This window comes from Mytilus edulis, chromosome 5 (assembly GCF_963676685.1).
Source record: "Mytilus edulis chromosome 5, xbMytEdul2.2, whole genome shotgun sequence".
Classification (NCBI taxonomy): Eukaryota; Metazoa; Mollusca; class Bivalvia; order Mytilida; family Mytilidae; genus Mytilus; species Mytilus edulis.
The window spans coordinates 35,413,606-35,428,745 of NC_092348.1; the positions used below are offsets into that span (position 1 = coordinate 35,413,606).

Below are 15,140 nucleotides of genomic sequence, written 5' to 3' on the forward strand. Positions count from 1 at the left end.
GGCTATACATTTTTAGGCATTTTGTCGTTCATGTCCATTTAACATTTAAGTTATATTGCCTTTTCAACATTTGTATTATATTTCAGATTTCTAATATATGGTCTCAACCTTGATGCAGAGACATTTATTGTCGAGAATTAATTCGTAATTCTAATTTATTATGAACTATTTACTCGATATGCCCGACACAGTGATAATAATGTACATGCATGTCTTCCATATTGAAAAAACAGACTAATGAAAATATCTTCTTTATTATATAAATAAAACATAAACTGACAACTTTTTCTGGACAATTATAACCCAGGTATATAAAACAATGATGCTTATGCATACTATGCTGTAACAAAGAACATGATGAAGTGTTTTGTTGTGCAATATAAAGTAAACTACTCGGCGGTGAATAATAAGATTAAAAGTAGTGCAGCTGACTTGGTGGTAAAAGAAAGATAATTCACTTGTGACTTTGTTACTACTACTTTATCAGAAGATATGACAAAATGATAGTATATAGTTAGAAAATGAACTGATATCTTAAGTCCAAACATTTTAGTCAGCTAAGTCTTTGATAATATCTATTAAAAAATTGACTCAAATTGTAGTACTAATATATGCTTAATTGATACTTCGAGAAGAAGTTTTAAACAATGTCTTAAAATTAAAAATTGTACAATATAGGTGACATAGTATAAGAAGTGATTAATAATAATATCGTTTAAGTACTTCAATATTTGATTCTTTTTTTGAAGGATATCACTTCTACACTTAATCTATTCCATTCTTTTCATGAATCTGCAACTTTTGTAAATAAATTTCAAAAGGGCACAGCTGTACTACGAAATACACATATAACTAATTGCTTTCATGCTTATTGATAAATTGTTGAAACAAGATGTATTTGGATAAAAAAAAGTAATAAATAAGATGACATATTAACAAAATTATATGCAGTTTAATCACAGAATCTCTAGTTCATCACAGCCAATACTTTGATTGAATTTGAGTGAGTTCTGATATTCCATCTGAGTTTAGACAAAGTCAACTAGCTGGAACATTACTGTTGTATGTCTTCCTCCTTTTGTAATGTCCTTCAATTCCCTTCTCATGTTTTCTATTCGAGCTGAAAAGATAAACAAAAAAGATTCCCTGTTACATTTATCAATTAAAACAGAGGTTTGCTTCAGCGAGACAAACAATCAAGTAACTTCATTGCTATGTCAGAGGTTGTTTTCAATATTCAGAGTGTTTATATCAAAATTCGTAAGGGTTCCTCGCCTACTTTTGCTGATAGTCGCAGGCTCAACGAAAAACGGGAGAAAAAGTATTAAAACATTTCCACTAAATACTATCTTTTGATTGCACAATTTACTTCTAGATATTATCTTTACATACACAAGCTTCTTTTCAAGTTTGGTAGAAATTCAGAATAATGTAAGAAAGTTATTAACATTTCAAAAACTTTAACCACAAGGTGAATATTTGTGGACGTCGTCGTCGGGCAGTTGGTAACATTTTTATTGCTGAAGGAATACTTGTATATATATAATTAATTTGAAATGATCTCATTGGGGATTTGTTTGGTCTCTGCAATTAAACTTTGGCTGCAAGGTAACTTTTGATTCGAGTATTCAGAAGAGTGAAGGAAGGTCCAGTTCTTCATTTTAGGTTTAGATTTAGAAGAAACATAAAACATTATACTGTTGTACAAAATTTCGTATGACTATATGTTGGGATTTTATGTAAACTGCCGGGAACGTCATTCTTTCACCAAGTAAAATATGATACACACACGAAAAACGTCGTCGGTTTTTGAATTAATAGGAATAAAATTGAGAATGGAAATGGGGAATGTGCCAAAGAGACAACAACCCGACCATAGAAAAAAACTACTTAAGGTGGTACCCAACACTTTAACTAAAATTAATTTGGCTTGTTTAATATTCATAAAATTTTGTCAAAGTATATACTTTGACCCTTTTACAAAAATATAAAAATTTCAAAAACATTGAACCAACCGTTTTATCAGAAAAATTACACTGGTTACATAGCAATTTGACAAACACCAATTTTGATAATTGAGAAGCTTAATATTTCCTTAACAACACAACGTAATTAAAACGTTTAGCTGATTTTACAGAGTTATCTCCCTGTAGTGTTAGGTACCACCTTAAGAACACTATATTTTTTTGTCTCGCTCCTATTGAAGTTCATCGGATTTCTTAGTTTTTGTTTGTTAGTCTGATTGGTCTTTTTCAGCAGTTATTGAGATTTGAACATCGGTAAACTACAGTTCCCTTAATTTACATGTTTTTAAACTCTCCACATTAACGTGAATCTGTATTGTGCAACCACTTACGATCATTGTAGAATTCCCTGGCTTGATTTAATGAGTTGAATCTATGAACAGCCACCATTGTTCGTGACGTTGTCCACATTCCTCTCTCATTAACTATCCTGTCAGTCCAGACAACAAACGGTTCACCTCTCTGGTATTTGCTATCCTTTGTAAGAAGGTCTTCCATTGGTTCTTTTACATATTTATTCAACGCTTGTTTATTCAAAACTTCTGGATATTCTGTCATTACATAGGTACTGCATTCAATATCTAAAAAAAAGTAATAAGTTTTTGTTACTTCCTTAATTTAAATCATTAAATCCAGTTTGATTACTATAATTACTCTCAAATATTCAGTTGAACAAGTACAACGTCCTACATGTATAATACACGTCATTAGATTTGAAGAGATGCTGTTGATAGTATTAACGGTACCAATTATACTGTAACGGATGCGCATCTCGACAATAAATGTCTTTTCAGTGATGCTTGAGGCCAAACTATTCGAAAAACCAAAACTTATATAAACGTTGACGAGCTAATCAAAACCAATAATGTCACAAAATAAAGCCATATCCGGACAATATGTACTGTATTCGAATACGACAAGACCCTTGTCATGGCAACTTTCATTTCAATAATCATTCAAATTACAAAACAAAATAGGGTGTCCAAACATACATTATTGTATTAATGAGTACAATTCTGTAAACGATTCACAAAATTCAATCACGCGGTTTTGGATCAGTAACATATAAATAAAAAAAAAACGACGAACGAATGGGTTTAAACTGTTATTTTGTATATTCACTATTAAATAATTGCTCTCTGCTTTAATGTATATGCAACCAAATTAAGCCAATACATTTCTTTATGTTATTGTAGTTCTTCGTAAAAAGAACACATATCTTAAATACATTATTTTGTACTTGTAATCGTTCTCGGAATATAACAATATAAACAAGATATTGAATGGTATCTAAATAAAAAATAAAGAAAATATATCCAGAAAAAGCCCTACGATTACTATCCTGGCATGAAGACATTCCTTATCAAACAAATGTATTGGATACTAGAATCTTGTGACACCATTTTTAACCAAAAGTGATATATATTTGTCTTCTAGGAACCTATTTATTCAATCATCAAAGAATATAATTATATGAATATTAATTCCTTACCATTCATAGGAATATAATTTATAGGTAAAATAAGTAGTTCCACTCCGTATGGTTCTGGGAAGGAGGAAATCTTGAAGTCAACATCATAATGAACCCATGTTTTAGCCTGATCCACAGATGGAAACCATAGACACAATATGACGTAGTCTGTTGCATATTCCTCGTTTCTACTTCCAGTTTGCTCATACCAGTAGTCGCCTTTCCTTATCATTGGAGACTTTATATGCCAGTTTGTGAAATCTCCCATTACACTTATCTGAAAAATGTTAAATAGTATTTTTTTTATATCAAATAATGCATTATTATAAAGTTTCAAATATTTATTATGTTTTCATTTATTTCACGTTGTATTCAATTCATTAAAATGTTTAGATATCTTGAAAATAACTCGACGTAGTTAATCTAGATATATATATTAAAAGGTACCTCAGCGACAAGAATTTTCATTGACAATTTATCTGATCTAACGTGGCTAAGCAACTGAAGTGTTACGGTATTACGAATAAATGCTATCTCGTTAAGATATCGCTTAGATGACATAATGATTTAGATGACGCCTTACTTTACATGCATATTCATGCCTATTCCAAGATTAAGACTTTAATCACCAACATTCCATAGTGTTTTGCTGTTTATAATAAATAGTGTTGTTTATTACCCGTAACCTCATTTCTACAGAACACTAAATTCTCTTTTTAGTTGGTTCATTCCTTTTCGAAGGACCAACTATTCTTTGAAATGCTGTTACTCCACGTACATTTAAATCTTTAAAATATTTACATTATATAACACGAGTTTCCTCTTCAGAGTTTAAGAAAAATTTGGGATGATCGATCTTAAAAAGATTGGTAACAATACATTAAGTAGATGTTTATGATTACTATACCTTATCTGGAGTTGCTATGCCTTTTAAGTGACCAGACATCTTTAGAATACTCTTGTGTCTTTGGAAGGATCTCTTAATATCAAACATTGCATCCTTCGGAGTTCTAATAAACAGGTAAGCTCCACTTTCAGAACGAGCAGGCTGAACAAAAAAGCAGATATAAATACAACCGAAGATACGATGCATGCTCATTCAAGTCCACATATATGAAAACAATTGATAAAGTTATATGAACACTTAAAATCAAAATAAAGAAACTCGAATATCGAAATAATTATCAGTTTCTGTTCCGAGCAATAAAAAATTGTTTGTGATGTTCATGCCACTGATAGTCCAATAAATAAAAAACAATATTGTCATTCTTTTTTCATATGATGCCCAAAGAAAGATCAATGAGTAAACACAAGACTAACGGCATGGGACGAGTTATGTGTTTGAATATTCATTTGGATTTTTCCTTCAAGGGCTTAAATCTTGAGTTTCTTGCACAAATTTGGCAAGCGATATGTCATAGATTGAAAGACTTTCTATGGAGGATTGAATCTTGAAAACACTTTTTGTTTGTTTTCAGTACCATGTATGTCGCTAATTGGAAAATATTGTGATCTACAAAGTTATATTGACCTTATAATCATAAAACAATAATGTTATCTGTAAACTTTAAAGTTTTTGTTATGAATACAAAAAATTTTCTATCTAAAATATTATAAATAGTTTTACTTACTCGCTGGATATTCGACTTGTAGTCAGTCTATGAAATAAGTATATTAAAACAATACTTTTAAAATGATATATTCCTTAATCATTCAAAACAACAAATTAAATTAATATTTACACATTAAAAGCGCAAATGTTGGTAGATAAAATATCTGCCCAAATTCAACTGTAAGCACGTTTTACAACCATGTTACATACTTCAAGACAATTAAACAGCCGACAACAGCTTTGAATAATAGAATGAACATCTGAAAGAATCAATTTTTAACAAAACTTTTTTCTATATTTTTTGTGTTTACACCCATTTGCGTGAAGATTACCGCAAGTAAATTCTCATTAAAGAAACGAAAATAATGTTCTTCTCAGATACAAACAGAAAACAATCATTCATAGCTTGTATCGATAAAACTTTTCAAGGAGACGCATGGTCAGTTGAAAGGATTTTAAGGAAGTCAATGCCTGTATTACAACTTTGGGATAACATTTTTAATGTAGTGTTACTCGGTTTTCCTAATGGAACGAACTATATATATATATATGCATATTAGCTTTTTATTAAATTTATGGCATTGTTTACTTAAGCTTGTCATGTAACAAAGGTACCACAACTATAAGTTATATGGTTCGCTACTGACCCCCTACGGATCCATAGAGGTTTAGTAAAATCATAGGGGGTGAGGCCGCAGGCCGAATCTCCTATGGATTTTATTCACCTTCTATGGATCCTTAGGGGGTCAGCAGTTAACCGTATAATGAATTTATCGCACGCTGGACTTTTTCTGCTGCTTTTTGTTGTAAAATAGACAATGAAACACAACAACACTAATAGATGACGTCACCATTAACGCGTCATAAACACCCTATGAAATTTACTATCCCCCTACGGTCTCATAGGGGGTCAACACGTGATGGCGTTAAACCAACCACAACGTGATAAATTACCCCCGGTGCGATAATAACCAATACAATGATATATAGATAATATACCTGTGGAGCAATGTTTAGTGGCAGGCGTTGTTGAGTGTCATATTCAAATTCCATATTCCTGTGTCGGACCTATAACAAATAAACAGATAATAAATATATTGGTTCACTATAAAGCATCATGTTTCACGAGAAACAGAGCATTGCATAGCTTAGTTAGTTTTTGTTCTTATTCAAAAATCTTTTTTATTATCCTTCATGTATGCGCTTGATACTTCAAGTTTACAGAATAGTATATTGTCGATAGTACAAGAGAAAAGAGGAACATTGTTATATTAACACAAAATTTGTCATTCTAAATACATATAGATATGAAATATACCACGTGAAATCATTTTATGCAAACGTTCTTTTTTACGCTTAAACTTTACTGACAAGTGTTATCTGTTTAAAATTAGTCTAAACAAGCGTTATGTGTGTTGCACGTGCCATTGAATTATAATGTTGAACTTATTGCTTGTTAACATGTTTCTACATTATAACTTTTCTGTTTGCTATTACACATATTAAACTCAAGCGATAGAAAATGGATTTGGGGTACAACTGATTATTAGATGTAAACTAATATGGCTATGTCTAGAATACAAAGGCGGATGATTTAAATAAAAAGTGATCCTGAGTTCCTTAGCAAGTTCATTTAAAATGCATTAATTCAAAACTATTCTGGTGCCTTGCTTGCAGTTAATATTAAGTATGGGAAAGCTTATGTGCAATTGTAATAAAGCTTAAACTATCTATGTTGAACACATGAAAATGTTATATAAGTTAAAAATAAAATTTCATTTTTATAAAAATAATTAAGCTGTTGTGTATTACTCGATTTTTTTCACTTGACTGGGCGGAGTTTAACCAATTCGCTCACAATAAACCAGTCCATCTATCGATTGGTGTTTTAGGATAAACTCATCAATGAAGTCCAGTCATTTTAAATTCCTTTGATGATAGTGAAAGGTGATTAGAAATCAGTAATAATGATAACGGCAATCATTCTTGTCACACACATCTTCAAATAGACTGTCCTTATTCAAATTAAAACAGAAGCTCCGCCCGATCAGTTGAAATAACATTGGTAATAAATACCGTTTAATATTGAACGTCCAAAAATCATTAATTTTTCAATCTCTAGATTTACTAAACATATCAACATATAATACACATGCAAGATTTTTACACAAAGTATAAGTGAAGACATCATTCAAAACACAAACACAACAAACATTTGTTATCGTAGTCGTTTCGAAAGAAGAAAATGGTTACATACATTCAATCATGCCAACAAATGGCCAATAAAACCACCAAATGGCTTTTAAATGCATTTTATATTTGTGTTGTCATAATTTAAGAGTTACCAACCTGTCGTATCTAAGCATTGAATATTTTATATTGTACATGTAAGCGTTAAGAGTTAGGTTATTATAACACTAGTTTTTGTCTGTGATTTGGTTTGTATTTACTTAATGGACGTCGACTGATGAGATTTGAACACCGTAATACTACTGTTGGTGTGGTATGAGTGCCAATGAGACAACTCTCATCCAAATCACATCAGTTACAAAATAACAATTATCAGTCAAAGTACGTCCTTAAAAAGGGAGCCTTGTCTCATACCGAAAACAACAAGCTATAAATAATGACTAACGTAAAACAATTCAAACAGGAACACCAATAGTTTAATCTTTATATAAAAAAAGAGAAACCAGAAACACCTATGAACCACACCAATTAAACAAGAAACACCTATGAACCACACCAATTAAACAAGAAACACCTATGAACCACACCAATTAAACAAGAAACACCTATGAACCACACCAATTAAACGACAACCACTAAACAACTGGCCCCTAACTTAGGACAGGTCCATAAAATTAAGTCTACGGAATTTGCTACTAATTGAATAAACAAAACGACAGGAATGTCTATTCAATTAGTTGCAATACTGAAATGTTCTGCACTGCTGTACAGAATTTAGATAAAATGACTAATTGATACTTTTCATTTCTTCATTAAGTCAAACATTCTGTTACAAACAATTATAAAATTATTAAAATTGCATTTAACCTCCATAAGAAAGCACTTGTTTAAAAGATAATGTAATACGTGTGTCTGTACCTAATTTATCTAACACTAAATGAAGCTCTTCGTTAGTTGTTGCAAAACCATTTCAATCGTAAATATAAAAGTTGTTATACACATTATTGTTGCCAATAAATTTTGCAGTGCATAAATTTCTTAATGCCCGCAGCCAACTCAAGCACAGTGCATATGCTATTTATGGTGTGCCCTAGAGGTTGTGAAATGACAAGTTAAACATAATATGCCAATGAAAGCAAAGAAACACTATTGCTTGAAATGATTAAAACGTCAAAAAAAGATGGTTTTTCTTTTATTTAACCAAACTCTAGCTACAACTAAACACAGCAACTTGCAATTACAAGCTCACATGCTAGCTATATGACCTCTGACCTGTTTCTCCTCAGGACGGAGATATATATCATCAATATAACGTCCATCTTTATCACGTGGTACATCCGGGGTTTCCGGCTGTTCAATATCACGAGGCGTCTAAAAGCAGTATTACTTTTCCTTGTATTAAGGAATTTCTAGCCCAAACTTTTTTTTATCAAATAGCAATGACAAGGAGATGGCAACATCAAATAGTGATACTAGTATTATAATTTAGACATGAGGGGAGTTGAAAGTTGGGTTTAAGTGAATTGTTTATAAATTAAGGATTTCAAAGCAAAAATCAGATCTAGAAATAAAAATACTGGAAAGTGAAATGCTGAAGTATATACGATGGTAAAATAGTGCTCGTAAGCGTACAAGACGGAGCAACTTGTAACTACAGCAAATACACAGGGCGATGTCAGTATATACAGATATCATTAACTGCTGTGTGGCCCACTTACATCAGATATGAATCGTTAAGAAAGACAAATTGTAGTAACCAGCTTAAATGCAGTGATGCAATTATATGCGTTTAATCTTTTTAAGATACACATGACGTCAAACATTTGAATCAACATTTTGGGGTTGTGCGGTCTCATCATTCACATTTGTGATGACGTCATTTGTTTCCATTATATCCACTTACGAATAGGAAATTCTTAATGCATGTAATTGAATTGAATTGTTTCGCAATGCAATGAATAAGCATTTACAATTTGACGCAGATAATAAACATGCATGATACATTATAGTGTCTGCATGGCTTGTTGTCAGTAACAAATTTTCTAGAAATGGTTTATCTAGTAATTGTGAGCACACAGAAGAAATGAGTTGATACTTTATATTTTTTGTTTTATATCCAATGGCATTCATTTAAAAAATGCAAGTTTTTCTTTAAAAATTTAACTATAAAACAAATAATTTCTTTATAAAAGCAGTATATAGGTTCAAGGTTTAAAGCTGGGTAACATGTTATAATTAAAGTCAAGCTAATGAAAAATTATCTAGCGTAACTCTACACAACAAAGTAAATAGCACTGCAATTCATTCTGTGCTGTTACAGCATACATGCAGGTAACGTCTTTTATTTAACACACTTGTCTAGATTATAGTGCATAAATCTCAAAAAGTTCAATATAAAATACATTTTAATTTCAATAAACTATCATGGATAAAAAAGCATGAATGTATATCAATTAAACTAGCGAAGTACTTATTAAAAATACATTTTAATCAAACTAAATTCAGGTTTTCTTGTTAAAGCAAGTAAATGCAAACAAAAGGCTACATGTTTATGGACATACACATTTACATTCAATACAAACAGTCCAAAGGAATAGAAAGGGAGTGAAATAGGACCAAGGTTTAAATAAAACGACATGAAAGTCTTTTTTTTTAAACATTCCATAATGGCACATACAAAAGAGATGAAAGGATTGGGAATACAATAATGTGCACAATGAGGTATATACAAATACTTTATCAGCTTCAAATTAAAAAGCACAAAGTTTGAATCCAACATGTGATAGCTGATCAAAATTGCTAAATATTCCAGATTAAAGATACAAGAATAACACGAAAGCAAGCATATGTAAATGGTTACCGTTCCGTATCAAAATTAGAAAGTGTGGTATGATTTCAAATTTCAAATAAAGACAAATATCCACAAAATTAACGAAGGTCTAAGGAACTAAAGGACACCTATACATTTCAGGATGTGCAAAATATATATCATATATATATATTTTAAAGATCCGGAATGACAACCATTTTACCCTTACCTGGAAAAGTGGCATAACAGCACAACACACACACTAAACTGTAAAATCAGTTTGCAGGTAATGGACTCGGCACGAAGAACACACTTAATAGATTGACAGAATATAAGTACCGACAGGATAAAAGACCAATATGAATAACTGTATAACCATACATATTTTGTTATGTTTTAATGCGTTCAAAAGAAAATCAATATAAGTACGGAAAAAAGACAATATTCAAGATCCTATTACAGTGTGAAATTGATAACACGTTTCCTCAAAGAATCAATACGTTTGCATGGATCTTTTCTTAATTTACAGTCTCTGTAAACCTCATCTCGGTAAAAAAAAATGAGAACGTGAAATGCGCTTTGTTATGGTTTCTAATGATACAGCCAAATCAAATTATAAAGCTTTTGATAAAAATATGAGTCTTTTCAGAAAGACGAGTGTAGAAAACTTTCATCAAATATCATAATCAGTCAAAAGTAATTTAATGTTTTGGTATAATAAAAAGCAAAATAAAACTACTAAGATCAAAATCTTAATTAGCAGTTACAAAACTTTGAGTCTGTGATTCGAATGTGTCGATTTTAGTCGTAATCTCTCAACCTAATGTTCAAATATTGTAGATTAATAAGCTAGTGTAAGCAGAACTGTATGAGTTCTGAAAAGGATATATTACAGTCAATGTTTTTGTATTTGAAAATCACATACAATCAATCCAATTCAAAAAATATATTACACGAGAAACATTCTTGTCTTTTAGAAACATTCTGTGAAAATTGGGTGGCATATTGTCACGCAGAAGTTAAGAACCAACAAAAATTGTCACGCTGACGATGACGACAGAAATTATCCATACATGACACTGGCATCAGATGGATGACGATGACGAACACAACAATCTAAATCAGCAGCAATGAACTTATTACAAAGAATACAAGTGAACCACGTTCTAAACCTTGTTTGCTTAAGAAAAAACATCTATCTCATAGTAAAAACTGAAAAATCTAAACAAAAAAGCTCTGTTTTAGTAAACTCTCTAGTAATTTGTTAAACTAAAAAGACTAAAAATAAGAAAGAGAAAGCACGTTAATCTAAGAATTATCTAACACAGTAAGCAATGAGATGTTAAGAATTCAAACAAGATCTCATCTTACCGGATTACGATTCGTCAGATGTGTGTGGTAAGCATGTGAAGCGTATGGTTTGAAATTGCCTTCATGCATTTCAATTCTGTTATAATCTTTTTTGTGTTGAGCAGCGCCTGGTGGGCTTATTTTGTCATAATTGTCATTTAAAAGCATTCTGTTGTGGTATGGAATTTGTTTAAATCGGTAGTATCCCTTTAACCTAGACGATTCTGGAATATCTACATCGTTGAAGTCATATTCATAATCGAAATCATCTTTTAGTCGTGGTACTATTCTGCTAGCATCGTTATTATGCTGCATCTGTGAATTGATAACATCATTTTTCGTATTATATTGTTCATAAATTGGTCTTTGTGGTGATCTAACATCACGCTGAAATTCATTTTCCATTCTACTTTTTATCCCATCTGATTTTAAAGCAACAACTTCACCATATAGCACATCATTTTCAGCCTTAACTTCCTGTAATTCTCTCTCCATCATTTTAAGTTTAGCCGAATGTGTGTCGTTTCTAGACTTGTATTTGTCGAGTTTACCATCATGGTTAACAAGATTATTCTCTAAGAAGCGAAGGCGAGAATCGTATGTTCTGTACCTTTCCGCCATTTTGTTTTGAATCTAATTTCAGGCAGTTTTATAAGATCCAGTTATAATATTGTATTTCCGATGAAGACAGAAATCATTGATAGAATATTTCAACGTATGTTGTCAAGGGATATGTACATCTCGCTCAGGTAAATTTAATTAACGTCAACAGTCAACAATCTATCTATATGTGTTTGAATGTATTTGAATACATTTATTGTTGGATATTTTTACCTTTTGAGGCAGTCAAAAGTGTAAATGAATTACATTCATATACAACTTGTTTGAACTTTAAGAATATTCGTCGCTCTATAATATTTCTATATCATTGTATAAAAGGAAAAGTAATCGCTTCCCTTTATATATAAAACATTTTGTAATTTTAGGTGTTATGAAATAATTGTAAACAGGATTTTAAACGGACGTCATTTAACTTTCTTTAATTTCTGCATCTAGCGTCTGATATTGTTCAACAACAGTACAAAACTTTATAAACTTTCAAACATCAAAATAGAATTGATAATCTTGTGCCAAGGTACAGAAGGTTGCTATTTATATCATACGTATACATGAAGGATCCTTTTATATTTATTACTGGCGCATGAAATGTGAAGATAAATCTACAGAGGCATAAAAACTGGGCATAATAACACCAAATTGGTCGCAACACCGAAACAAATATGATTTGAATGATAAATTTTGAATAGATTTAACGATAAAATGAGGATTCAAAATCCTTTAGAAATTTAAATATTGATCATAGGATACCTATCAATAAGTCCATATGCATTCTAACATTAAGTCAAACAGTCAAACAGATATAGAGAGGGCAAGTGAGTCCTGAACATCAATCGTATATCTCTCGTGAAAGAGTCAAGTGTTTCCTATGGACAAATTGTTTATGTCTAGTGAAGAAATCAGTCATCTATTCTACGTCAAAGTAAACATGTATATTGATTTCAATTCAACAACATCATAGCAAAACAAGAAAAATACGCAAAAAGAAATGATGCTCTAAACATGTTAAAATAGCACCAAAGAAACAAAATTATAATCTTTATCCACTTTTATTATTTTTGGAATTAGATAGTAACTCTCCCGGCATGTATTATTAACATGAAAATTGATCTAGCAGAGGTAATATATTAAATAAGCTGACAAGAAAAGCTCAAGACAAAAAGATGAAAATCCATACAATAAGAAAACATGCATTAAGACATCAAACAACTCATAAGGTAGCTAATGCAAGACATTCAACTTTTAGAATAAAATATATCATCTCGATGAATATTGGAGAAAAAAATTACAAATTCTTTGTCGGTCAAAAGCATATTTCATGAAACTTTATTTTATGTTAAAAAAAAAGTTCTTGCAAGACATTTTAACTAAAATTTAACAGGAATATGTAACTTGTTTTTCTTTATTAAGGAATACAACTTAATTAAAAATATAAATATATATTTCCAGTAAAGCCTCTGATCTGAACAAGAGTAACTTTATGAAATAATTCAGAAAAATGGAGAGAAAAAAATACTAACAGTTAGGAAACATTAAGACCATTTAAAATTCAAATATTACTTTTTTTCACAATTTCTGCTAATGATTACGTTTCGGTAAGGAATAATATATTTCCAAACAACATTGGTATACAGTATTCACTGCATCATAAATCGCCCATAATATATAAAAAGAATGATTTTTTTCTCTTGAGATATAATTATTATTTCAATATATCATATAAACAACTTAAAAAAGGTAAAGATATAACTTCATATTCTAACAAGGTTAAGGCTTGCGCAACCAGATTTTTTTTCCGACAGAAAACGTGTGTTTGAAATGAATAATGAAAAAAGTTACATGCATGTACGCTAAACAACTGAAATTGGAGATTATACTAAACCAGCAGAATGAAAACTTTTAGCGAGTAGGAATTGCTTTGCGAAAGGCAACTCATTAAAGAATACCATGAAAGATTCACTACAAATTTCATAAACACTTAGTCTACAAACTAAGGTTAGATAATGAATAGAAAAGGTTAATCTTACCTTATTATGAAAAGAGTCCATCTGAAATCGGAAATGAGAATTAACATCGGTTATATTAGATATGAATTTTTTATCACTGTTACCGGGATTCATGACCATAATTCACAGCTCTACAATATAACAATGGTTGATTAACAAAAAATACACCTAAAACGATATAAAGTGGGAAAGCCCAACAGCGTGAATGAAACAATAACACAAAGAAGTTGCTCGTAGAAGTTCAGTAAGTAATGATATCTTTCAGTGGGTGGTATTAGTCTTTACTTGCGGAGCATCGTCATGCAATTTGCAAACATTAATTGGTAAAACAGTTTAAAAGCGAAACCCCAAAATAATTAACTAATACTTGGGAATGCATTCAGGATCCCATTTTAATAAATAAAGCCTCTTTGACCTTGTTCATTAATGAATAAAGAAAAAGAAATAAAAAGACTACTTGTAAGTACCACATTATTATAATTTACCTCTTTATCAATCTCTCCTCTATATGGTTTTGGCTGCAAAAATAAATAACAAAACAATTACTACAAGTCTGTTCGTTTCCATATGGAAGAAAAAACACATTTTCAGTTGAAATTTATCTATGAAAACATATTCTAAACGTGTTTAAAGGTAATCTGACAAAATTCTACTAAGAATCATCTTTTGTTTTCAAAACCGTTTAATTGATAATATATTTTCGTCTTCCATCCAAAATGGTTCAGGATTTGATAATTTACTATAGGTTTTAGGGAATATTTGATACTATGCAATTGTTTATTTTTATTTATTATCTCTAAATATTCTGTTATAACGTGTCATATCTTTCATTGATCAAATATCGAACAATACTCACTTTATCCATTTGCCCTCTGGTTCGCTGTGAAAACTGTGGAGGATACAGTAATTTTTTTTAGTAAATAAACTCATAATAGATGCCACGATTGAAATTATGTTCGCCAGACGCGCTTTTCGTCAACAAAAGACTCACCAGTCACACTCGAATGTAAAATTAACACAACAAAATAAAGTTGCAGACCCTAAATGCAGAAAAGTTTTG

The 15,140-nt window shown here is 30.8% G+C and overlaps 1 protein-coding gene across 25 annotated transcripts in view; it reads right to left on the reverse strand.

Annotated features, from left to right (window-relative positions):
* Positions 1-235: 235 nt before the first annotated feature.
* LOC139523528 (uncharacterized) overlaps positions 236-15,140 on the reverse strand; it is a 38,864-nt gene continuing 23,959 nt past the window's right edge. For 8 of the 25 annotated variants that reach the window (XM_071317612.1, XM_071317615.1, XM_071317610.1 and 5 more), the window contains 11 exons: positions 14,937-14,969; positions 14,566-14,598; positions 14,102-14,122; positions 11,478-11,771; positions 8,570-8,668; positions 6,107-6,175; positions 5,127-5,153; positions 4,403-4,543; positions 3,517-3,772; positions 2,357-2,605; positions 236-1,120 (listed from right to left, as the gene is read on the reverse strand). In XM_071317612.1, coding sequence (XP_071173713.1) covers positions 1,029-1,120; positions 2,357-2,605; positions 3,517-3,772; positions 4,403-4,543; positions 5,127-5,153; positions 6,107-6,175; positions 8,570-8,668; positions 11,478-11,771; positions 14,102-14,122; positions 14,566-14,598; positions 14,937-14,969 — 1,314 coding nt within the window. In that variant the 3' untranslated portion in view covers positions 236-1,028. Of the gene's footprint in view, positions 1,121-2,356; positions 2,606-3,516; positions 3,773-4,402; positions 4,544-5,126; positions 5,154-6,106; positions 6,176-8,569; positions 8,669-11,477; positions 11,772-14,101; positions 14,123-14,550; positions 14,599-14,936; positions 14,970-15,140 lie in introns of all 25 variants that reach the window. The other 17 variants (XM_071317608.1, XM_071317617.1, XM_071317614.1 and 14 more) reach the window with 6 other exon arrangements.